The sequence below is a fragment of the Eptatretus burgeri genome, chromosome 3 (genome assembly GCF_056783735.1).
Source record: "Eptatretus burgeri isolate ZD-2024b chromosome 3, Ebu_testis_v1, whole genome shotgun sequence".
Classification (NCBI taxonomy): domain Eukaryota; kingdom Metazoa; phylum Chordata; class Myxini; order Myxiniformes; family Myxinidae; genus Eptatretus; species Eptatretus burgeri.
The window spans coordinates 54,024,717-54,051,450 of NC_140963.1; the positions used below are offsets into that span (position 1 = coordinate 54,024,717).

The window sequence follows — 26,734 nt, forward strand, 5'->3', positions numbered from 1 at the left end:
GACGCAAAATACAAGCCCCAGTCAATCTTTTACCCTCACACTCCCGAAGCCCTCCTGTAATGTTCTTAATCTTGCAGCACAGAGAGGACATGACCTTCCGTCTGTGTGCTGTTATCAATCACAATGAACTCTATTTTGAACCATGATATGAGCATGGTGCAGCGCAGCCTGGTGTTTATAGCCTGGTGTTGGCGCAGTGGTTAGAGCAGCAGCTTGGGATCCAAAAAAGGTCCTGAGTTCAAGCCCCGTTGGGCCACTGAATTAATACACCAGGGGGTTGACTCAGCCTGTCATCCTTCCGAGGTCGGCGAAATGAGTACCAGTGTACTGGGCCGGTGTATACCCCGGTTAAAATAAATGTACCATATCCCTGTGTCGTAAGAGGCGACCAGGGTTGCGTCAGGAAGGGCATCCGGCGTAAAACATGTGCCAAATCACAATGCGGATCATACGGATGATCCGCTGTAGCGACCCCTAACGGGAGCAGCCAAAGAAGAAGAAGAAGAAGATATGAGCATGGTGCAGCTTCCAAAAAGAAACAACACGAAGAGGAACTGCATGGGTATGTCAGGGTGGCCGATTGAGTTGTCGTCAGTTGTTTGATTGCAGTGTTCCTTGGACTAACCAAAGTTGTTTGTTTGATGTAAGGAGCACCCTTATCCACATTCCTCAAGGCAAACGTGATGTTCCTCATTAAGGGCACTCTGTTGCTGAAAAATTTAACTTACTGAGCCTGAAACTGTTTGTGTGATGAGCAGGATGAAGGAGATTTGATGTCAAGAGAGTGAAGGAGAACAAGGAATATGACCTTTGTGAAAATGATCAGTGGCACCAGACATTCACTGCCCAGCCATAAGCCAACGAGACAGGTACAGGTGATGGTGTATCTGGGAACATTTGGAACACTCAAATTTCATTCAAAGATCTCAGCCTCATGGTGAACATTGTACACAAACCGCATTTCGGATCAAGTCAATTAATACGGAGTAGAAAATCGACCAATCAATATCGTAGAAGGGATTTGAATCTGGGACCCAAGCATCAATCAGCCACAGGCTCAGATGGGAGCACCAAAACAGCACTATTCCAGGAATATCGGTTTTCAAATAAATGGAAGCAAAACCTTTGTGAGTTCCTTTTTTGAACTGGTGAGTAATCGGTGAGAGTAATGAAATTGCTTACAGATTTGTGATTCTCTCCTTTTCCAGATCTCTGAATGAGACGACGCAGAGAAACCGCGATGTTGAGACGATTCTTCAGGAGCTTCAGGAACTTCACCAAATTGCTGATCTCACAAATCCACCAACCAGCTTGAAATATTTCCTGTGTTCTATTTATTGTGTAAATAAATGCATTTTAATTCATGGTACTCAAGCTTCCTATTCCAGCAGTATTTTCCAGCATATTTGAAAATAAATGAACCTTTACCTCAGGTTTTGATTTAGAGCAATAATCGTCCCAGGAAAGCGAGTCATCCATGACAGAGGTTGAGTTTTCAAACACGCTGTGATGAAAAAGGAAAATAATTAATGTGTGAAATAATTAATCAAAGTACGACATAGCTTTGAGTTCAATCAAGTAATTATGCATAGATATACTTATTTACAAATCACTGACCTATCTGTGGGCATGTCTTCAAAAATCACCATCACAGCAGATACGAGAGTTTTGTTGGACCCTACTCCGAAATAGCTTTGATAGAATTGAGAGCGGGAAGGTACATGGATGTTTGCAGAACAATGTTGCAACACATGGTCTTTGTACTTTTCCATCTCCGTGTGCTATCGGTGGGAGGGAAGGCAAGCATACTGAGTACCTCTTACGGGTTTATGCACACGTTTTCCCACTAAGATGGAGAAGCCCCAGAATTCTCAACAAGAACTTTCTGTTGAAGCTGCGATGATAACTATGGACATTAAGTTGGCAAACTGGCTCAGTTGCGGTCTACAAAAGCATACAAACAAATAAAAATAACAGAACCACCCACTGCCAAATTCAGTGTTAGCTGAAACACCGCAATCCACAGCATCACTCGACTGACATGGCTGTAAAAGTTTATTATTTGTATTTTTTTGGTCGGATTGTCAACTCCACAAGCAAGTGACAAGGATTGTGTTGCAGGGGTTATTTTTGACAAAGGACATAAACCACAAAGAAGGAGGGAGGGTAAATCGGTTTTACTGTTCCAGCGTTTATCTATAGGTAGAGATATAAAGGGAAGCAATTTCTTTTCAAATGGGGGCGTAAATAAGTAAGAGAAAAGGGGTGGAGGGTGGGTGATTCGGGGTGAGGAGTCAGTAAAATAAAATAGGGGGCGGGGGTAAAAAATACCAAAAACATTTTGATGCATTGTCAATGTTCGTGAAAGAGCTTGGTCCCAGAAACAATTTAATGCAGAGAAGCTGGTGCAGGATGAGTGGAAGAGATGGGGGAGGAGAAGAAGAAGGACAAGTTGGTGCCAGAGATCTGTTTGTGAGAAATAAACATTTACTCCTATTTATTGACAGAGTCAAATCGTTTTTGCCCAAGTTAACATTAAAGTCAAAGGAGGAAATGGGATAATCCCACAACCAACAAAATTCTCATACTCCCAACAATGGATAAAGATCCTCAATTCCAGACATGAAATCAGAGCCATCTCCCTGGACATATCGCATGCTTTCGATACGGTCTGGAACCCTGCGCTGCTCACCAAACTCTCTTCTTATGGTATCCAAGGCCGTCTCCACTCATGGATCTCAGACTTCCTCTCTTGTCGCAGTGTTCTGGGCCCTGTTATTTTTCTAGTTTTCATCAATGATCTCTCCGACGACTCTGTAAAATCCTCTTTATCTCTTTGCTGATGACTCCAGCCTATGCCATACCATGTCATCCCTCAGAGTGGAAAACAGCAGTCTCTTTACTCTCTGCAGGTCTGGATAAAATCACAAGCTGGTTGAACACATGGAACATGTCTTTCAATCCTGACAAATCTCACACTCTCACAATGTCTCTCCGACAGGACAGCCTGGAACCCCCTCCCCCCCCCCCCACCAATGTACTTTCTCAAGAATCCTCTTGAAGAAGTCCTTTCATTCAAGCTTCTGGGTCTCACTATCTGCCATGATCTTTCCCGGGAAAGCCAGATTTCTAAGCTGGCCTCCAAAGCCAGTCACTGACAGCATCTCTGTCGTGCAAAGTCCTTTCTTGGCACACTTGAGTTCCTGACCACAGACAAAGCTTTCAGCTGCATCATGATGGAGAACTGCTCTCCTCTCTGCGCTAGTGCTCCTGCCTCTCACCTTTCTCGGATTCATCCCATGGAAAGCAAGTCATTTAGAATCATTGGTATTTTCCACAACGAGGCTGAGTTTTTGGGTCTGTCACTCTCTCACCATAGGCAGATCTCTGAATGAGACGACGCAGAGAAAGTGCGATCTTGAGACGATTCTTCAGAAGCTTCAGGAACTTCACCCAATTGCTGATCTCACAAATCCACCGACCAGCTTGAAATATTTCCTGTGTTCTATTGATTGTGTAAATAAATGCATTTTAATTCATGGTAATCAAGCTTCCTATTCCAGTAGTCCATCAGACATGTGAACTGCTCACAATCCTGTGAACTAAAACAAGGTTTTGCACCCACTACATCCACAACATTCACACATCCGAGCACCACCTCCACACACTCCCTTTGTGCATATTTAATGAATAGATTACCATTGTTTGAGCAGCCTCTCTATAATTTTAACATTGAGCCCCCCACCCCCCCCCCACCAAAAACAATTAGTTTATTCTGGTTTAAGTTTTTTAAACATAATATTCTGGTTAAACTCCGTCTTCCTCTTTTCTCATCGTGTGTGTGTGTGTGTGTGTGTGTGTGTGTGTGTGTGTGTGTGTGTGTGTGTGTGTGTGTGTGTGTGTGTGTGTGTGTGTGTGTGTCCATGCCTATATATTTTCGTTTGAATTGTTTTTGCTTTTAAGATCATGTCAACAAGGCGAAGTGGCACCTCAAGTGTCAGCTTAAATTAGCTCACTCAAAACTGAAAATAATACAAGAGAAATATGCCAGAAAGAGGAACAATGGACAGTGTGGTGGTAAAACTGAACAAAGAAAATCAAAACGCACAACACTCCCGAAGGAGTCAAAGTGTGGAAATGTGTGCAGTTTCTGCAAGAAACCAGAAGGGCAACTTCATAGTTGTACTGAATGAGAACCACACACAGCGCTCAGAAAACAGGCCAAGGAAATGCAGGATTGTGATTTGTCGGCCACAATAGCAGGTGGGGATTTGGTTGCCATCGAGGCAAAACGCTCCACGATGAGCATGGCATAGATGTGTTCATCACTTGTTTCAGAAATATGCAAATAACTCAGTCAGCACCTTCAGACTGAACCGATCAGACAATGACAGAATCAAGGGGATATGCTGAAATGGTATACTCCTTTAAAAGCAGTGTGGAAGGGGATGTGTTTACATATTCCGATTAGCGGACTTGCACAAAGAGTATGAAATTCGCCTTGCTGCATTTGGGTATCAGAAAACAAGACAAGACTCAAAACACAATCTTCTAATGCATTACCCAGATGAGTGCCAGGAACAGTCCGATGTTGAAAGTCCTTTTCTCGTCTTTAATGAAGGTCTTCAAAACCTATCAAAAGGATTTAAGTCAAGTAACTTCGGTAAACATGCTCTCTCAATGGTACATGCAGCAAAAGTCGTACAGAAAGAAATGTTCAAGACAGAATTTCCCAAATTCTCAGGTAGTTACTCATGATTGCCAGGACAGTGCAGTGCAGAGAATTCCATCAACGTTCTGCTCTCAATGCTATTATGTGGATTAACTATGAAGGATCAAAATGCTGCTAACTCAGGCCTAAGTCACATTTGCCAAACGGCGAGGATACGGCGGCCGTACGCCCTCTGAATCGACAGAAACGTGCGGCGGCCGTATGCCCTCTGAATCGACAGAAACGTGCGGCGGCCGTAGAGTTTCTGCGGTGGCCTCAGGGTGGCCCTACGCCGTTTGGCTATCTTTTACAGGCCGTCGGGTCGCCGTGGAATTATAACACGGAGTTATAACTTTTTTCATTTCTACGTTGGCCGTAGCAATTTGACATGCCGTAGTTGTGACGTAGTTGTGTTCCACGTCGACCGTACGTAGGGCGTATGGTGGGCTTGCGTTATTCGTGCGGCTGCCGTCGTCTCTTATCAATGAAAAATGAATTTTGCCCTAAAAACCGAATACATTTTAAAAAAACCGAACACAACGAAGCGTTTTGGTTGTTCACGTGTCTCCCCCACCTGTTCGAGCCGCATCTTCGCGCTTTGTTCATTCAGTTCGTCGGTGGAAGTACTCGTGAAAGCATCTCTCGTGTGTCGATCGCTACTTTACTTCGTGTTTTCACCTTGATCTGTTTTTTTTTTTTTTTTTTACTCATCTTGTGTTTTAATTAATTACAAAAAAGCAATCCGATCACGTGGTGTGACGGACTGTCGGGCAAGGATTTTATTTCACAGAAAAACCGGTTGTAATTTAGAATATTCATGATTACCTCAGCCCGATGCGTTTGATGAAAGTGATTGTGGTTCTGGGGGCATCATGTTGATGAGCTGCCCTGGGGGCAGTGCTCGCAGAGTGCGCGAGCGATTGGAACCCAGGCCGGGGCTCGAGCCTGTGTGGACCTTTGGATGTGGTGATTGTACCAGTTTACATACAATACACCGCCACCGAAGGTCATTTACTCATCTTATTTTACCTTAAACATGGGGAATTTCAGTTGAAAGTGTCTTGAAAGTGGGTTTTCTTGGGGTCCAGGAACAGATTAATTCACTCCATTATTTCTTATTGGGAAAATAGTTTGGGAATCGAACTTTTTGCAATCCGAACAGCCTCCTGGAACGAATTCAATTCGGATTCTGGCGGCACCACGTACTGGTATATTCCGAACTGTTATATTTTTATTTCAGTAAAAAAGAACTGGTATATATACCCACTCGTTACCGTCCGTGTGGCTGCACGTTCGCCTTAGGGTCCCCCTGCGGTCACCTTGCATCTCCCTTGAAAATTCTATGGCCGCCGCAGGGACGCCCTAAGGTCACCGTGCGACATCAAATCAAAGACCGTATGGCACCACCACTTTTTTGGTCTCCACTATTTATAAATACCCCGTGCGGCTCCCCGAAAAATAAAAACATATGTGACTGCTACATTGTGTGACCGTGGAAATACTGCGGCTGCCCTATAATTGCTGGTGGCCGTAGAGTTTGGAGACCCCACGGCCGCCATGGCAAATGTGACCGAGGCCTTAGGCCTCACTGGCATATCCCACTGTATGTCAACTAATCAGGCTCAACTCGAAGGAAGAGGCAAAGGGAGCAGATAAGCCACGTCACCAAAAGGATAAAGCATTCCCACTGCCATTACATATTGGTCTGAATGTGCATTCCGAAACCCAAAACAAAACATTGTTCACTCAACTTCATGAACTTGGTCTCAGCAACAGTTACAGACACGTGTTAGAACTGGAAAACATTTCATTCCACAAGTAATACGATTCCCTTTGTTTTATATGATACAGAAACGCACAAAATTTTCTGTATTTTCTAGTCTGGTGGTTTGTGAGCCCCCACCACACCTGAAAACGGCTTATGGATTTGGTCTCGATTGTTGTGTCCGTGTGTGTGCGTCCGCAGCCATATCTCGGAAATATACGTACCAATGTTGTTCAAACTTGGTACACAGATAACGAATGATGGCTTGCATAAGCACTTCATTTCTTTTCGAGATCAGATCCAAGGTGGCTGTCTGGCAGCCATTTTTATTACTTAAATGTGTTCCTCACCATTTCTCAGACGTGCATCGTCTAATTTTCTTCAAACTTGACACAAGCATAGTAGCTGATGGTATACATGAGCACCTCCTTTTATTTTGTGATCTGATCAAAGATGGCCAACTGGTGGCCATTTTAGTTGTGAACAAAATAGCCTGGTATCGAACAAGTCCTCAACCATTTCTCGGACATGCATTTACCGATCTTGTTCAAAAAGGCTGCGATGTCATTTTTGCAAACCCAGAACAGGATAGGTCCCAAGATATGGAATGAGGGACGCCAACCATTCAGGGCGGACAACAAATGGAACATATTCATTGTTTAACTAAATTTGGAGGATGGGAGGAGATTGGGACCATACTCTGTGCAGAGTGTTGGTGCTGCTAAAGCAGTCTCCTTGGCTATTGGCCACAATCCTTGACGGGTCGCCACTCCGACACAGTATACCAACATGCTGGCACTCATTTTGCCGACCTCAGAAGGATGACAGGACGAGTTAACCCCACCTGGTATTAATTCAACAGCTGAGCGGGATTTGAACTCAGGACCCTGGGATCCAAAGCCCACCACCCTAGCCATTAAGCCAACACCAAGCATAAACTTGGAGGCAGGTGTCAAAAACAAACTTTAATAATGAATCAACAAAAATGCAAGATTCAAAGATGCTCAAAAGTAGCTTTATTGCGATAAATGACAAGACCAATGTTATCTATTAAAGAATACGAAAATATTTACAACTAACACAAAGTTTTTCTCCGAGTCAGACATGTTGAGTTACCTCTCTGTTTTCAGTTCCCTCTTACCAAGCATGTGATCCACAGTGCTGTGCCAGGTCCAAACAGGAAAACCATCATATTACTTCCTGGTCACTGCAGTTTTAGAATAAACTCTGTTTTGAATGCCATAACATTTATGTCATTGCTTCACCATGTCATGTTCATTACTGTTTAAGCTGAATGCATCATGTATGAGACAGCATTATGAAGTCATTGAAAGAACAACGTCATGCAGGCAGCATTGTGTCCTGGATATGATATGAAGAACACCATTTCTAGAAACCCATTAAACACCAACTATGAATTGAATGAGAATAAAGTTTGATATCCTAAATAACTGACATATTACGACATCACACCGAGTGGCAATCTTCAATCAATAACATCGCCACATCATAAATAAATTAATATATTCCAAGAAATCCCAATTAAATGGAGAGAAGTGAAGCTGTGGATGTGCCTCTGTGCTAATAACATTGAAAGATAGCCAGAGCGCAGAGGACCATCACCATGGTTGTGGTCAGAAGCAAATCACCCATTGCAATTGCACTCGCACAATGTGCAAGTTCCTTTATATCTGGAAAAAAAAAACATTCGATATAGATTGCATGTGCCCCTGCCTGTTACTTACGCTTCATTTAAAGCAAGAAACAACACTCTCTGCTGCAACTCTCTACAACACGGACTGAACATTATCGACGTAGTTAACATATCCAACCAATTGTTACGGGACACCCCTTTCCAGTTGATAACTAAATTCACACTAAAAAAGAAATTCCATGATAAACCATCACTACTAATTTTATTAATCCATCTATAACATTTCAAAGGAAGGAGGTAATGGAGTTATAACAAGGAATGATAATTATTTCGGAGAGAAAAAGGAATATTCATCAGGATTGCTTCAATAGTTCTCGTCATCTGCAAACTAACCGTGGTGAATGTCATCATTAAGTGTCGGCATATATGTAATACTAAGTCACATTGAAATGGGAAATCATCTCAAGAGGAAACAGAAGCCTGGAACTGATCATTAGATGAAGCAGACATGACTCTTTTGTCATGTGACATTTCGATGATGTGACAATAACATTTGAGGAGTGATTGAGATGGCACAAAAGCAGCTGCAAACAAGCCTTTCATCAGTTTCAAATGCACGGGGATATGTTTTGTGGTTTTACAAATGGGTATCCGAGGGCCTCAAAATGTGAAAAGATTCTGCAGAGCGACGAGTCCAGTTACTTATTGTTCAAGTTAGCTGGCAAGCTTTTTAAGATGTTGGAATGCCAACTAACAGGGTGACTCAACAACAATGGCCAAAGAATGAAAATCCGAAATAACTAATTGCAAACTATGGAATCCCACCACCGACCTATCAAAGACTGGTCACGATGTTAAATTAATGGCTGTGGTTTGGGCTCGAGGATGACCAAGCAAGATGATACATCACTGAACAAACAATGCTTGTTATGCACTGTTCCACAATCGTGTGTCCCATGACTTTTGGGTAGGATAATGTGGACCAAATAGATGTTTATGATGTCTCTGTTTGAAGTTTTTTGCCAAACCTTTTGCCAAACTACTCCATTGTCGTTACTTTTTGAATGATGCATTGCTCTTACAAGGCAAAATGGAGGGCATGGGGTGAATATAGGGGTAATTAATGAAAGAGGGGGAGAGTGATGGAGGGGTGAAGAATTTGTCAAAATCTTCTCTTCGTTTTAGGTACAAGTATGTAGTTGGGCCCTTATCTCTACTAGTGCCATTCCATGTAACCTAAAAGAAGAGCCTTCCAACTGAATGAATGAATTGTCAGCATAAATCTCGATATGTGCTTGCCTGGACAAAGCTTCCCAAGATACTCAGCAGATTAAATATCAAACTATGAATACTTCACAAGCAAAAGTAAAATATGAGAATTTTAATATTTTTAGAAGTCTTACCTTGTGTTTTCTCGAGTGACTTGTCACCTGAAATGCAACAATATATTTTTAGAAACCGGTCAGTTGAGTTTTTAAGTTCAAAACAATCACGCAATGAATAGTAAACACGTGCAAGATTTGTCTTCACCAGGATACACTGGATAGTCCAAGAGCATTAGGGTTTAACCTGGACATTTTTGGTAACAAGCTGATTTTTTCAGGAAAGGTCCAGGAATGTGTGTGAAATAACATACTAAAAGTCCTCATGAATCCTCCTTGAGCGTTTTCCGCAATCCAAGATGGCGTCCAAAATGGCCGCCATTTCATGTTTTTCTCTTAACTTTGCAAGTAGGTTTCCCCAAAACGCACTTTAGATGTCTAAATATATGTTTTGAAGTACAAGGAACTCAATAGAATACATTATAAGAGATGTAGAAGCACACAAGTGCCAATGCCATCACATGATTGCCATCACATGATTCTGCAATTTCTATAACACATCACAATCACAGTACTCTGTAGCATGTTTACATATTGATATCTGTGAAGTTAAATTACGGATGAATCAACTCATTGTGGGGTGCCAGAATGTCTGGTAGGAATTGTATTGGGCAGAGAAAATCTCGCAAGGAAACCCGAGAGGAAAATGATGATGATAGTGGCTACTCCACAGAAATTCACTGCCATGTAATATGTGACTTGAAGACTAACTTATTTTGTTATCCCGAGATGTGCACTGCACTTGTACTGTCGCAGCCTGGTAATATATTTTATCTCCTATGACAACCAGGGATGACATCTCATAGCACTTTGTATCCAATGGAAAAGGCACTTTAAAATGCCTGCTATTATTAATAATGAATGTATACTAGCATATCACAATATAGGAATGACATGACACACACAAAAAAGGAACCTTTTATACAAATACAGCATACATGTACCAATAGGAAGGAGTGTCATACACTCTCTGATTTCTATCATACTATAATTCTTTTCATCTGCATGAAACAAATAAAATGATTCAATACAATGTTTTAGGTGTAACGATAGACTACTCCACAGAAATTCCCTGTCAAGTGATATTACACAGTACTGTGTAGTACATGCATGAAGACACAAATTTTGATCATGCATTTAGTCTGGGTACCAAAAATAATAGTTTTACTTCCTTAATGATAACAGAATGTTTCAAATAGAACTCACCTCATGGTAGACATCAACTGCATCTTGTTGGTAAAAAAAAGGTTAGCACCAAGTTTTCAATTTCCGAGCTTTAGGTGACGAAAATGGACCATATGGCAAATTTATGTTGCCCTGTCTGTTTAGCATCAAACTGATGGTACAATGTTTCCCTCGTAATGTCATAAGCGATTAAGGGCACACTTCTAGACTTTAACATTCAAATTGATTTGAATACTGTATGCACAGCAACCACATTTATAATTGAAATGTTTGTTGAATATTTTCAGGATGAAATATCACAGTTAATTAATTAATGATAAATATTTAAACAATTTTGAGATAAAATTGTTAATGACGGCCATTTTGGACACCATTTTGGATTTTTGGAAGAGCTCAAACAGTTTTATTGGTACTTGCGTGCTTCAACATCTCTTAAAATGTATTCTATCGAGTTCCTTATACTTCAAAACATATATTTAGACATTTAAAGTGTGTTTTGGTGAAACCTACTTGCAAAGTTATGACAAAAAACAGTAAATATGGCGGCCATTTTGGACGCCATTTTGGATTTTTGGAAGAACTCAAGAGGTCTTATTGGTACTTGCGTGCTTCAGCATCTCTTAAGATGTATTCTAATGAGTTCCTCATACTTCAAAACATATATGTAGACATTTAAAGTGTGTTTTGGGGAAACCTGCTTGCAAAGTTATGAGAAAAACAGAAGAGGCGGCCATTTTGGACGCCATCTTGGATTGCGGAAAACGCTCAAGGAGGATTTATGAGGACTTTTAGTATGTTATTCTAGACATATTCCTGGACCTATCCTGAAAAAATCAGCTTGTTACCAAAAATGTCCAGGTTAGGGCCTATTTTGACCTAATGCTCTTGGATTAGGATTCTAATAGTGATGCCAATAATGGTTTATCAGATTCTGTATCGGTGACCTTAATAACCATGGATTGTGGTAAAGGGAACTCAAAAATGTGATCATTGCCGAATTTTTCACTCCATGTCGTTCTTAAATGAAAAGTGCACCATGAGGCAGGAAATTCGGGTTCAGTGGGTATTCTGATCAACAGAATGCCCACTCAACTCTAGCCAGGGACCAAAAAAAAAAGCAAGAAATGGCTGTATTCCTTTCTTTTGGCGATCCCTGGATGGCTGAGAATGCCACATGCTTTTCATTTGTTACGATCCAATCATCACTAAGGTATACTTTGCATTCAATCTGGTAAATGGTACATTCTCTGTAAATTTATGCTCAGTTAATGGCATGAAAACAACATATGGCACAACCTCGTTCAGGTTTAGATTCCACTAGACGACCCGTGAACCCGCTGGGTTCCCGTTGTGATAGCAGTTGATGAAAAAAAACAAAAGACGCGAAATTTTATTATTGTTTAGTGGTCAAACTTTAACTTGAAGAAAATTTGAGTACTTACCTCAGGAGTCATTGTTCGGCCAACCAGTTTCTCCGAGGTATATCAACACATTCTCCATGGTTTGTCCTTGTGCTTCATGGATCGTCATACCAACACTTGACTGAATCGGGAATTGATTTTTTAATAATTTTTTTCGTTGCCGAATTTTTGAATGAAACTTGATACTGCACACCGCAGGCTAATGGTGAGTAAGGTGGCCCTAAAAAAATTGCACTATTGTGTACCATTTTGGCTGTATTTCGGGAACATACATACGTAGATACATACGTACATATACATATATACAAGATGAGAGTTTTAGTAATATATGAGATGACCCGTGAACCCGTTGTGACAGCGGTTGATAAAAAACATTTCAAAAAAAAAAAAGAAGATAGCTCCAGCGAACTATACGCTGAGGTTGTTTGCATGATCAAATTCTCCCGAAGAGTATTTCACTGAATCAGGAATTGATTTTTTAATAATTCTTTCGTTGCCCGATTTGAACGAAACTTGATACTGCACACCGCAGGCGAATGGTGAGTAAGGTGGCCCTAAAATTTTTGCGCTATCGTGCAACATTTTGGCTGCATTTCAGGAACATACATACATATATACAAATATACATATACAAGATGAGAGTTTTAGTAATACACGAGACGACCCGTGAATCCGTTGGGTTCCCGTTGTGACAGCAGTTGATGAAAAAAATAATTAAGAAAAACAAAAAGATAGCTCCAGAGAACTATCCCGCTGAGGTATTTGCATTGATCAAATAATCCCGAAGAGTCCTTGATTGAAACGGGAATTGATTTTTTAATAATTTTTTTCGTTTCCCGATTTGAACGAAACTTGATATTGCGCATCAGTGTGAAAAAAAAAAACGGACAAAAGAAAGTCGAAGAAATTATTGTGCATAATCTTCAACACAATTTTATTTCTTAATGAACACGGAAGTATTAGATCAAAACGGCGATGTTTATTTTATGCTTAAAAATAAATCGTTCTTTGTCTATATTAAATGTTTGAGATTTTAAAATAAATCATTTCAAGAAAAAAGAAAAAAGATAGCTCCAGCGAACTATACCGTTGAGGTTGTTTGCATCGATCAAATTCTCCCGAAGAGTACTTGACTGAATCGGGAATTGATTTTTTAATAATTTTTTCGTTGCCTGATTTTAATGAAACTTGATACTGCACACCGCAGGTGAATGGTGTGTAAGGTGTCCCTAAAATTTTTGCACTATCGTGTACCATTTTGGCTGTATTTCGGGAACATACATACATACATAGATACATACAGACAAGATGAGAGTTTTAGTAATATATAGATAGAATATGGATAGATAAACAGCAGAGACTCTGAACTCTGAAGCATCCTCATCTGTGGAGGTTGATGAATGGTATGGAATGATGATGAAAGCAGTGGGGATGAAATTGAAGGCTTAAATTGTTCAGGTGACACGAAGCAGCTATTTTTTTCCGAGCTGTCTGCAAGTGAAATGGACAAAAATCACAGCGACAGTGACAACGATCCGGTTTCACTGATCGTTTATGCAATGCAGATTGGTTTGTGCTATGGTGGTTATCTATACCTGCAGTCTGTGAGAGAAGTATGGGAAATGGCCCTTCGCCCTTGGGAACCGAGTGCTCCAACTCAGAAGTCAAGTTCCATTGCTGCACATGTGTCATTGCAGTCTGGTGGCATTTGGAATTTGGTCAGAGTGTCAGTACACAATGGTCTACACTTGCAAAAGACCAAAGACACCATGACAACTCCAACATCATCCAACAAATTTGAGGCGATTGGAAGCCCAGCTTGATGTCTCTCTGAAGGAGGTCATCACTTTTCTAGTTTCGTCAAACAAAAATTATTTACTGTGACCAATTTAATGGCCCCAATTATTCCCGACTTCTGGGGGCAGCAGTAGAAAGTTTTAAACTCAAGACTCTCAAACTGGCTGGCAGGCCTGACATTAAACAGAAAGCGATTTTCGCAGGAATTTGCGATTTGTTCAAGGCACCGGTGATAAAATCGCTCAGAGGTGAGCTATCCTGGCAGCCATTGCAGGGGAAAGATTTGTAAATGTTAATGGTAACTTAAATACAGATTGGGGTTTGGGTCAAGTGGAAAGATTTTGTTTGTTATTGGTCATGAATCCTTCTGAGGTCGGCGAAATGAGTACCAGTGTAGCAGCCAAAAGGCTGCACACGAAAGGGAAGGGGTATCGACGGATTGATTAAATCTGGTATTGGTGTGGTGCAGGCATGATACGCCGAATGGCCTCTGTGCCTTAATGCCTTTTAATAAAAATGGATGGTTACAAGTTAGTTTAAAGTAATAAGTTTAAAACAAACATTGAGTGATTATTGTGGTGGAACGTTTGTGTTGTATTAACCCACGCACGCAAAGTGAAAAGCTGGGTTGAGCAATTGGTTCAAGTCTGTCCAGCCATCAATCTTATCAGTTTATGATCGAGGAACAACTTATTTAAATCGAATGTTTTATTTTGAACATGAAAAGGAAGACAAGTTTGCCGTTTTAACATACCTTGAATCTGTCCTATTTGTGTATGCACAGAGAAGTGTGAGATAATATTTTTACTATGTCTACAGGGCAGTCAAACAAAATTGAAAATGATTCCAAACAGGAAACTTACTGTTTTAAAGGATGTCACAATGGACACATACAATAAGCACGAAGAACGAATGTAACGTGTTAAACAGGGTGATGTCATAGACACTGGATAAAACAGCATGGAAACCCGGAATTCATTTATTGAAACGCCTTTAAACCTCCTTAAATCTCTATTTACGTTGAATCATATATTTGAACACTGTGTAATACAAATCACCTTCATAATAGTTCCAAAAACCATGATTTAAAAAAAAAAGACTCCTCCCATGCTCTTCTTGATAAAGAAGCTGCATAAAGCAACCATGAAAGGCTACCCAAGGTATGCCCTTTGCTGTTTAAAGCCCTTTCCAGAGTTCCTCAACAGCTGTAAAGAGGTTCTCAAATAGTACACACTTGAGAATCCCAATGCTATACATCTCTTCAGCTGTCGGACCAGTTTCATCACTTGTTGGCGAATCATCAGCGACAGTGCAGACATGACTGCATACCAAGGAAGCACCCAAGCATATACCATGTGTAAACGTCAAAAGCAGTCAACATAAAAATGAAAAACAAAGACCCCCGACATCTCACCTGTGAATGGAGGGAAAGACCAATTATCTATCACCTCGTCAATTAAATGCAGGTGGCTAGGATTATCTAAAAAGTCAATTTATTTATATAATCTTAGCCAATTGGGTTTAATTGTTCAGGTGAGAGCTAATTGGTTATTCACTCCATTCGTAGGTGAGAGGTTGGTACAATCCTGGACAGGTCATCACTCTGACACAGGATACCAGAAAGCTGCCACTCATTTTGTTGACCTCAGAAGGAAGACATGCAGAATCAACCCCACCTGGTATTAATTCAACATCCAAGGGGATTTGAACTCAGGATCTTAGGATCCTCGGATCCCAAGCACACCACCCTAACCATGAAGCCAACATCATATATATATATATATATATATATATATATATATATATATATATATATATATATATATACACAAACACACACACACACATATATATATATACACACACACACACACACACACACACACACACACACACACACACACACACACACACACACACACACACACACACACACACACACACACCTACAACATCTAACAATTTTTGTTAAAAAACACAAAAAAATGCTTTTCCATTTTTCTTAAAAAATTAACATAGATACATTTCACATTTTAAATTTACCACCCTTGGGATATCCCTGGGCATACCACGTTCTCTCATACACATTCCTACCCTCGTTCCCTCAATGGAATTGTGTGGTTTTGACGGTTAGAATTGGTCGGGAGTTGATGTGGTGCAGGTATTATAAATTGGCCAAAATGCTTCCTCCTGCGTCTCGTTTCCTTGAATAACTCTGCGCAGGGTATCATGTTCTATGATCTCTCCAGTTGAGTGTGCAGTACTTACGACAGAGGTTACCATCACAGGTGGAGGAACATTCACTGCAGGATTGACCTTTTTTGTACGGCTGGCTTCCTTCAATGTTTCCACTGGTGGTGCAGGCAAGGGGAAAAGGTGCAGAGACACACATATACACACGTTCATGCATGCACACATACAAGTACTTGAGTTATCAGTCTCGACGTTTCACAGCCCAACCTTTACCTGCCATTTTATGGAATGATGTTGTACCAGGTACTTTCTACACTATACAGAGCAGCCAATCACACATGGGTAGGACTATATGGTCATTGTAGTTTGTAGTGGGTTAGCAGCAGATCTTGCAGGGTCACGGCAATGCCGTTAATGCAGTGCTCCGTGTAGGTGACAGTAGGAATGAGGAATTTGGCCAGGGTGCCGATGATATGCTCACCAACCCTTCACGAAAGACACCATGGGATCTTTAACGTCCACCAACTCGTTCCGGCAGAGGGGACGTCGAGTTTAATATCCATCCAAATGGACGACACACATTTATGAATCACCCTGCCTATGAAACACCTCAATGATTGTTTATAGCTGAGCCGGGATTCAAACCCAGGCTAGATGGCCGAGTGGAGTCTGGAGTGTGTGTACCTCTTGGCCATCCTGCCAGCCCCACAATCAATTCCTACCACTTAATTTATTTGTTTCACAATTTGATATGTACTAATCCCACCATAACTATGAAAAGCGTCCCATTTAAATAACCTGGCAAAACATCCAGATCCCTTTGCCATTTGTGGCAGAGATCTGGGAAAAACTACCAGCACACAATGAGGAACTCCTTTCAAAAGATATATTTTACACGTACTGTCTATGGCATGCTCCGAGACTCAGCACTTCCTTGTGAAACTGCACCAAGAAAACAATTAGTTATAATCATTCCACCCAATAACAAATCTACGAGCAGACAGAAAAGAGGCAAGCATGCCACCAACTGAGCTGTCCTGCTGCCTGTCATTGTGTAAGAGCATGATCTGAAGAGAGTTAGAAGGGAGAAACTTCCACAGGGAATTGCCATGAAGCACTAAACAACAGGGCAATGTGCATTAGTAATGCACTCCCCAAAAGCTCCCCAAAAGTTAAAACATACAACAGTTGCTGGCTGTATCATGTAATCCATAAATAAAACTGAAATCCTAAATTATGTCCCAATCCTTAAAACGCTGAGTGTCAATGAGCCCACATGATCCCACAAACAACCTTACCCTGGCCCATAGTTGCAGACTATGACAGTTCCGGAAGGGACAAAGTTATTGATGCCATTTGGACAATAGTTTCTGGCACAGCCCACTCTGTAGGTTTTTGCCCACACAACCTGTATAATGGAAGGAAGAAAAAAAAAATTAAATCAGTTGAGAACAAATAGGCGAATAATTTACACATCAATTTGTTGTGTAACCAGTCGACGATCGTGCAGGAGCTCGAAAACAGACCAAACAGATGTAACAGAATGAAATGAACAGTAGAAAGAGGATTGGGGTGGAGGGGGTGGGGACACACAAACAGTCGTGATGAGGGACAAAATAGAGGGAGACATGGAGGAATGAGGAACATGAGGAAGAATGAGACCATGGGGCAGACACAGGGGGTGAATGATGGATGCAGCCACAAACTCGATCACAGAAGTGGAAGGGAAAACTGGAAACCCGGAAAAAGGTGCGTTTTGGGAGGGGTAATAAGATTTAAAAAAGATTACGGCTCACGGCTGTGGATGAGGTTGGTGATCTGAAATAGTGCTGAACAGCTGTCTTGAGTCCTGGGGGAGAATGAGACTCAAGAGACTGAGGAAGTTCCTTCCATAGGTGGGAAAAAAGATGAGGTAGGTGTGAGACAGAGGAGCCAGCCGAAAGAGGAGAGCAGTACGGTGGATGAAGGCCTTGTGAGTAGATAAAAAAGTCTTTCCTTGTGAGTAGGAAAGACTTTGCACAATGAAGGATGCCCAGTTGGTGGCTGGCTTTGGAGGCCGACTTAAATATGTGGTTTTCCCAAGAAAGATCACGGCTGGTGGTGAGGCCCAAAAGCTTGAGTGACTGAACATCTTCAAGATGATTGTAAAGGAAGTAGGTGGGAAGGTTCACCACATGGTCTTTTCAGAGAGACAGAGTGAGAATGTGACAATTTCCATGACTGAACAACATATTCCAAGTGTAGGACCAGCTTTTCATTCTATCAAGGTCTGCATAAAGGAAAGAGGCTGCTGCCTACCTGTCTGAAGGATTAGGGGTACTGTGGCAGAGGGTGGAATCATTAGCAAAGAGATAAAGAGGATTTTACAGAGTCAGAAAGATCACTAATGAAGACAAGTCTGAAGACGACGATGGTTCACGAGCGGTATTTGACGATGTAGATTGTTTCAGAAGTCAAGGATGAGACAATGTGATAATGTTTGACCAAGTTATAGAAATGATCAACATGATGTGGTACGAGTGACAGGTTATTAGCTGCAAAATGTGGAAAACCCGGTTTCGTTCAACAACTTTCAAAATTTGACCTTTGCATAACGTTTAAAGGTCACAAAACAATGTTGTGGACATTAAAATAAGGAAACAGGATACGTGCTATAGCTTAATGGAGTTAGTTCGTCGAAGAAGGTCGAAAACCCAGTTCGATTCCCACAACTTTGAAATTTGACCTTTGTGACCTTTAAAAGGTCAAAGATCAAGGATTATGACCTTTGGTGCAAAACTTCCTTTGGAACATTCCAGGAACAATATAACGTCATATAGGCTATATGACATTTCGCACTCATCGGATTATCCATACTTGATGAAATCAGCGTAAAAACAAACTTGTAGGGGGCGCCACGGGCAAGGTGTTCGAGATAGAGCAAAATGGTTTCAAGATTTTAGGTGGGGAATGACCTCAAGGTTATGCATAAAAAATATTGTCATGCGAGCTCTCAAAGTTTGGGCAGTCGTATGATTTTTATGTCAAAATTCGAAATTTTCTAAGTTCGTGACCTTGTGGCCTTGACCTTAGGACGAAAATGAAAAATCGAGCTCCATGGGGCTATGCAGGTGCCATTGGGCTAACCAAATACCGAAAACCCCTGCCAGATTCGACAAACCCCCTTGGAGAAGATGCAAATTGAAATCAGCTACCCCCTAAAAACACATGTTTTTGGGGCGTGGCTCCACCCATAATGGGCGCACCACGCCCATTTTCAGGAAAACACAACTCGATCATGATATAAACCTCCCACCAAAATTTTGTCAGGATCGTATCAAAACCCACGGAGCTATGCTCGGGACAGAGACAGACAGACATACATACAGACAGACACACAACAATAACGAATATAGTGGTCACTTATTTTTTTCGTGAAAATATTTTTTCGTGAACCAATTAGGAAGAGAACTGAGCCCAAGACACTGCCTTGGGACCAGCAGATAGATTAAGATTTTTTGAAGCCCTGGGCACAAAAAAATTTCAGCCCAAAACACCCCAAAAAAGAGGACTCTGTGTTATTGCAATTGTTTGCATTAATTTTGTGTTGAAAAGTACAATAGTTTAACTTGTCACTGATACTACATGTAAGCATACATAACGTAGGCTACCTTGGCTGGTCTGGAGTTAAACTTACAAGTGAAGTATGTTTCATATGGCACCTTGGCCGCCAGATTTCTTGGCTTGATTATTGGCCTTCCTCCTGACTTCAGTGACGTCACAGAAGTGTTTGTTACACTCGTAATGGTCGCCTATATTGTCATTTGTCAGCTGCACACTGATGCACGATTGCATGTGGTCAACATCTAAACCAAGATCAACTCCGGTTTTCATGAAAACTTTTATTTCTTTGCACTCGTACTTCTTCCAATCAGTCGCAAAACGGACGAACTGAAGCCAGGATTCATTGGTGAACGGAATAAAATTACTATTTGATGAAGCAACAACGTGCATAATCCAAATTTATTTTGGCAACTTGGTAGTCTTCCTATCCGAGTCAGCAGACGTGGGCCTTCATCGGTGGTCATGCCAGATAGAACGTCACTTGTGATTGGTGAGTCATGCTAATTTGCTGCAGTTGTCCCGGGATGTTCTGTATTGCTTTTTCTGATTCGCCAAATTTGTCAAGTGAGTTCACTAACATTTGAATATTCCTAGCCACGATTATTTCCTTTTTTTTTTTTTTTTTTAGATTTAAGTGCAATATTTTGCCATGGGGACAAAGATATTTGAAAAAAAAAGTGACATGTTTTCTAATGATTGTGAAAAAATGAAGTTATGCACAGCTCTGTAGTTAGGTCCCTAGCCTATTACTGACAAAAGTAGGCTTGAAGGTACTGGAGACACATTTCAAACAGCACAAGTGTGAAGTGAAGGTAGGAAATGAAAAATTAAGATCAGAATAATAAATAAATCATGAATCTTTGAAAAGGAACAGAATTACTGAAATAATTGAGTGTAGTCTTGATGGCAAATTACTTTAATCGATTGAAAAATAATCTTGGTGTGTGTCGATATAACAAGATTCTGACCTGGGTGTAATGGCCGCACACCTTCCCAGGATCGCAGGAGTCACTGTTATAATTGTAATGCTTTTGTTCATTGAACCACACATTCACGGCAGTTGGGAAGTTATAAGTACTCTTGCCTCCTGCGAAGATATTCTCCCCAACATACTTAAACACAGGATGGACACTTCGACCATCATTGTGGAGAATGGTGCATTTTTTTGACCAGGCCTTTGCAATATTTTCAAGGTCACAGTCCCAACCCTGAGGGTATAAAGGATGACATTTGAGTTTCCATATAAGTGTTGTGGCTTGAGCTAGTCTTGTGTTTACCTTTCCACCTTCCCTGCTTACCATGTACATCATGTCAGTTGCATTTGGAGAAACGCTGGATCGCAGTTCATTGTGCGAATTGATTATCGACTCAATTTCTTGTGAGGTCAGGGCTTTCGCAGCAGCAGCCAAGGTAAGAACTACACAGAGGCACTTCAGCAAGAAATCCATGTTATCCAGGCCTGTAGAATATGAGAAACAGTGCAACACTATTGTGAAGCAAACAACACTTTCTATTCCACAAATACACCGACTGCACTACGTCGGCAAAACAGTGGGATTTTTGACTTCCCCTTTGGTTCCTTCTCTTCCTTCCCCATTGCAATCTCCTTTCAAACATACCCTCTCTTTGCTCTCCCCCACTGACTCATCTCCCTCAGTTCCATTTTCTGAGCTACGACTTCCCCCCTTTTATCACAGTGACAAAGGCTGAAGGAAAGGTTTGTACACACATGACATGCAGAACAAGGACATTAAGAGACATGAATGTACTTTGATATGAATACCGAGATCCCACCGGTACGAGATTTATTTTTGGATCTAGTGTCGGTTCAAAGAAGAATGAGGTGACAGAGGGTAGAAAGCTGAGCATTGAAAATGAGTACGATAACACAATGTCTTTCCCATTAGCAAAGAGTTTCTTACAGGATAAATATGACACATTGTTTGCACATGAACTGTCAAGTCTTATCCTGTTAAGATAAACATGTAGGCCATCAGCCATGGCTCAGAAAGTGCCTGAAAATCAAGTTTCGTTCCACTCATCGGGGGAGGGGTGGGGGTAGACAAAACCTTGATAATGTGATAGTATATATCCAAATACATACGTATCCAAAAGTTCTCCACTCAAATAGCTGCAGTTATTGTGTATTTTCATCTTGAAAATCGATGCATTCCCCGCGCTCTCTCATTTGAATTTTCTCCACTCGGATCACGTGTGGGCCACGTGACGCCTCGACAGCCAATAGATCGGCTGACATCGTATGCAAATTACATCAGACTGTCATGTGACCAGTTAAGTTGTCCAAGATGGCAGCTTCCTGCAGGGAGGAAATCACCGGCAGCTGATCGGCGATTTTTGATGAATATGGCCAGTGAGGACGCTCACCAGTGTATTATTCACCAGGGCAATGTAGCGAACGAAGAAGTCAAACGTTTTACGTCTGTAAGATGGGATAAATGGAGAGAAAGTGTCAACAAATGGCTCGTCTTAGACGGTCACGAACGACGTTTAGCCGAGCGTGCCGGCGCGGGAGGACTAACTTCGATCATGGGCCTATTGTACCCGGAGTGCCAGTGTAAAGATTTCAAGCTACCCCCCTTTCAAACTGGTGATGTGGCAAAGGAGATTGACCATGTGCTCATTGATGGTCGCAGAAGGATGTTCCATAACTGCAGGGTCTACCGGAGTGCACAGTTCCTCAATATCGACCACAGGATTGTTGCAGCAACTCTGAAGTTGCAGGTCAAATCTGGGAGAATGGTACCATTCCAGCCAAAGCTGGATGTTGGCAAGCTCAAGGATGAGAGGGGAGCTAAGGAATTTGCGAACAGGCTGAGTGGGGATTTGGGTGCTTTGAGTATATTGGGGAATCCTGAAGAGTTGTGGAGTGCCTTCAGGATGACCATTCTTGATGTTGCCAGTGGTTTCCTTGGAACCCACCATCAGGCAAAGAACTTTGTCTCCCAAGGGACACTGGGTACCATTAACCAGAGTTTCAGGGCCAGGCTTGGGGACAGAGCTGAACTGTTCGGGGAGCTGAGGTGTAAAACAAAGGCCGCATTTGCAACAAACTCCCACACTCTCTTCAATCCTGGCACTCTTCCCTCCAGGTCTTCAAAACAGCTGTTCACCACCATCTATCTTCTCCCATTCAAAACCACGACCTTTTCTACCCCCGTTAATCCACCCAAAACCCACCTCCTTCAAATTCCCTGCTTTCCTTCCTGAAAGTCCCCATCACGTACCTGAAAGTCCCTGTAGTGTCCATCTTGTTTTCCCTGTGTACACTGCCCCATCCCTCTCCCTTCCATGTCTCTGTTCTCCTCATGTCTCTGTTCCCCACACCTTTTTCCTTCCCTCTCCCACCCCTCTTGTCTCCTGCACTCCTTGTTGTACATTGTGTGTTAGCTCTCATATGAGTCTTGACATTGCATACAAAAAAAAACTACTGAGGAGTGACGCTGCTCTCATTGCCGGACAAGGTCTTTGCTCGGATAATTAATTATTGATAGGGTTCGCCACCATCTGCTTGAGCACCGGTGCTCAGAGCAGTCAAGCTTTACACTAAAGAGGTCAACAATTGACTGTATCCTTGCTCTTTGGGTCCTCACCGAACGCAGGCGAGAGTTTCAGCAGGGGATGCTTGCAGCCAATGTTGATCTCCGCAAAGCGTTCGATTCAGTGAATTGGGATGTCCTCTGGAGGAGTCTCGGTCTTCATGGGGTGCCACCAAAACTGATCAATCTGATGTCTGAACTACACTCTGGCACTGAGAGTGCTGTTAGTTGTGGTGGTTCCATCTCTGACTTATTTACAGTTGTTGATGGAGTTTGTCAGGGGTGTGTAGTGTGTACTGGCTACAGGAAAATGAAATAGCAACAAATACAGCCCCAACGATTGCAAAAAAGACAAAAAAGACATAAAAAGAAATATCAACAAATATACACAAACAACTGGGAGAAATGACAAAAGAGCAAAAAAATACAAAAAAAGATTTGGATCAAGTTGGGATAGACAAAGAAGGCTCATTGGAATGGTGAAGACGAGGTCAGCTCAACTGGGACGCAGAATAAATAATAATAAAGATCAAAGTCACAACGCCAATGGATTAAAAAAGATAGTGTGACCGAGCCAGACGGACAAATGTGGATTCTGCAAGACAAAAACAGAAAAGTACTCGTCACCTGCTTGTGGGATGTAAAGAACTTGTTGACAAGGTATGTCGAGAAATCCACTGGTACATCTGCAAAGATCTCAATATTGCAGTTCCAGAAAACTATTGGAAACATGAACTAAAAGCAGTCATTGAAAACAAGGTAGGAATGCTCACGACCTAATGATCCCATAGAGCGTGAAGACAGAAAACAAAGCATTGTGACCAGATATAGTACTGATGTACAAAAGCAGAAAAGAAGGCATTGCTAATTGAGGTTTCAGTAACCGGCGATGTTGGCCTAAACAATGCAAAAATCAGGAAAATGACCAAATACCAAGACCTTAAAAATAAAGTGAAAAGATCCTGGAAGCTGAATAGTGCCGAATTGTACCAGTGATAATGGAGCAACGGGAATGATGAAGAACAACCTTACAGAGATCTTAAAAACCATGCCTGGGACTATTACGACAAACGAACTGCAGTTGCGGAAGCTGTCTTGGGATGTCTGCAGCCGTCTAGGGATCGGTGACGATCCTCAACTTAAGAGTCCTCGGGACAAAACTTTGAGAACAAGAAAACTTCACAAATTGGTCCATGAATCATGATCCCTTACTGAAACGGAGGTGGAAACTTTGAGACCTGGGAGGACTCCGTTCCACGTACTGAAACCAGCATGTGGAGGTAACAACCGACGAAACACACACTATAATTTTTTTTCTGCCATTGTACAATAAATACTGTATAAACATTTAAAATCAATCCACTGTAGAGTCATTGACCTCATCAGGCTTAGAAATAGCAATACTTTGCTTCTCATTGAAATTCCTGAACCCGTTACTTCTGCCCAAGAGGAAATGAAATGCATCTACTTACCGGCACAATGAACTGGAGCCTTGCTGCTCTCAGGGTGCAAAGTATATAAAGCAGAAATGTGGTTCATTATAATAATTATCAATATCTAGCACGCAAGCAGGAAGTTTGACCTGCTGGTCAAGTTTCAAAACAACCAAGGCAATGTCTTCTTGTTTTCAAAAACACGATCAAATTGTTTTTCTGATGTCAGTGCGACAATCTGAGTTCACGAGAGTAAAGTATGTTTCGTGATATGTCTCATGAGCATAGTATCGGGGTGCGTGATAAAATCAACTAGTGGTTCTCCTTCAAATGAAACCATCGTGTCGTGCAAACCAAAACTCTGGGAACATTTTGTGCATTTCACAGGCAGGGCGTTACATCACGCAAAGTGAAAAGAAGACAGAAACGGAATTCAACTTATTCAAGATAAACCACAATGAGAAACATTCCTGAGTTAACAGATTTGACGGATAGGACATGTATGAGGCAAACATCAAGTGACAGGTTGGCCAGCAAGCAGATAGCCGAGACAATGTACAGGAAAAGGTAACAGACCGATATAACATTTGATAAGAAACAGCGTTGTCGTCATCATCATTCGTGTGCAGCACATCCACGAATGAGAGCCATTTGACAGAACACCCAGTTCAACGTCCATCCAAGGGACAGCACACACATTGATAAATAACTCTGCCTGTGAAACACGCAGATGACAGATTAGAACTGAGTGGTGATTCAAACCAAAGTTAGACAGCTCACAGATGAGTGTGCATACCTCCAGGCCATTTCGACAGTACCATATGAGATACCAATTGAAATTGTCATGCACACCTAGAGGAAAAGCTGAACAGTGCAGATCACAGATTGAAGAAAGATGTTCTATGAGTGGAATAAAAGGAGAACAAATCACATGCGAAAATCTGGAAGATTGCACTGATGATAGTGGGTGAAATGGACGTTCAGAAGAGAAGGCAGTTCATCGATTGAAGATGTCCTCAAAGCCCCGTCTACCTCCAATAACAGTGGCTGGAGTTTAAAGGTGTAGTGTTTCTCTAAGATAAGCCAACTTCACTCAACACCTCGCCAGAAGGGAAACTATCACTGACGTCATGTGGCAAGAAAACAAAGTTGTGAACAAATTCTTCCTGCAAAAAAAGTGTGCCCTCCTACCCACTTACCCCCACTCCTACCCACCCCAATCCACAAAACCTCTCTGAATGGTAGGTTTTTTTTTTCTCGAGAAATCACATCTCTGAATTCTGGGAGAAGCAGCATTGTGGGCAAGCAGGAGAAATGCTGTTTTCCAAGGGAAGTTTCAGGAATCTTGCATTGCTTGCCAAGCTCTCTGCCTGTAGAATACAAGACCTTCATTAAAAAAAAATAGACCGAGAGAACTCAGGATGTGGCATAAAGGTGGTTGGGAGATGCAAATGATCTATGTAAATGTATACCGTATTCTGCCACCTGGTGGAAGCTTGTATTTATCACAAGACATAAACTCAAATGCCACTTGGTAGAGTGCATACCTCCACCAGGATGAAGTTTACGTTTTGTAGCCCACTGTTGGCCAGATCTGCAGACCTGAACCAAAATCTAAATGGCTTGTTCTCGTCACCTAACTAACTCCTCCACCAAGTTTCATCAAAATCCGTTCTAAACTATTTGAGATATCATGCAGTATAGTTTTTAGCCCCATCTCTCAATGGTGAAGAATCAGTGAAAAACTAAATAATTTTCTTATCCAGATCTGGATTCGGATCTTCACCAAAATTGAATCACTTCTTCCAAGTGGCTCTCTCAACCCATCCACCAAGATTTGTGTGAATTCATCTATAACCTTTTCAGATATCATGCTACATATCATTTTGGCCCTATCTCTCAATGGTGAAGAATTACTTTTAAAATTCTCAGATCCAGATCTGGATTTGGATCTTCACCAAAATTTAGCGTTACTGTTCTTGGCCAGTCACCTATACACTCAAAAACATTTCAAAACGATTGCCTGAAAGCTG

The 26,734-nt window shown here is 41.6% G+C and overlaps 1 protein-coding gene and 1 pseudogene across 3 annotated transcripts; one reads left to right on the top strand and one right to left on the bottom strand.

Moving 5' to 3' along the window:
- The first annotated feature begins 2,425 nt into the window (after positions 1-2,425).
- On the top strand, positions 2,426-6,367 carry LOC147029915 (uncharacterized; annotated as a pseudogene).
- Positions 6,368-7,469: 1,102 nt separating this feature from the next.
- LOC147029916 (GLIPR1-like protein 1) lies at positions 7,470-25,523 on the bottom strand. 3 transcript variants are annotated; one of them, XM_085873418.1, is made up of 8 exons: positions 25,498-25,523; positions 23,896-23,954; positions 21,010-21,170; positions 20,680-20,919; positions 17,407-17,516; positions 16,184-16,266; positions 9,534-9,560; positions 7,470-8,167 (listed from the first exon to the last, which is right to left on the bottom strand). In XM_085873418.1, the coding sequence occupies exons 1-8, from the start codon at positions 25,506-25,508 to the stop codon at positions 8,058-8,060; spliced, it is 801 nt and encodes a 266-aa protein (XP_085729544.1). In that variant the 5' UTR covers positions 25,509-25,523; the 3' UTR covers positions 7,470-8,057. The 3 variants fall into 3 exon arrangements, with proteins under 3 accessions (XP_085729544.1, XP_085729546.1, XP_085729545.1); XM_085873420.1 differs by lacking the exon at positions 25,498-25,523 and adding an exon at positions 24,741-24,827; XM_085873419.1 differs by lacking the exons at positions 23,896-23,954; positions 25,498-25,523 and adding an exon at positions 24,741-24,896.
- Between the last annotated feature and the right edge of the window lie 1,211 nt (positions 25,524-26,734).

What these genes read in the sequence shown, in the direction of transcription:
- LOC147029916 (XM_085873418.1), bottom strand. An exon ending in TGTGCGGCCATTACACCCAG is followed by an intron (nt 17,517 to 20,679) that starts GTCAGAATCTTG and finishes TCCATTATACAG; the next exon opens with GTTGTGTGGGCAAAAACCTA. An exon ending in CTGTGATGGTAACCTCTGTC is followed by an intron (nt 9,561 to 16,183) that starts GTAAGTACTGCA and finishes GTTGCATTTCAG; the next exon opens with GTGACAAGTCACTCGAGAAA.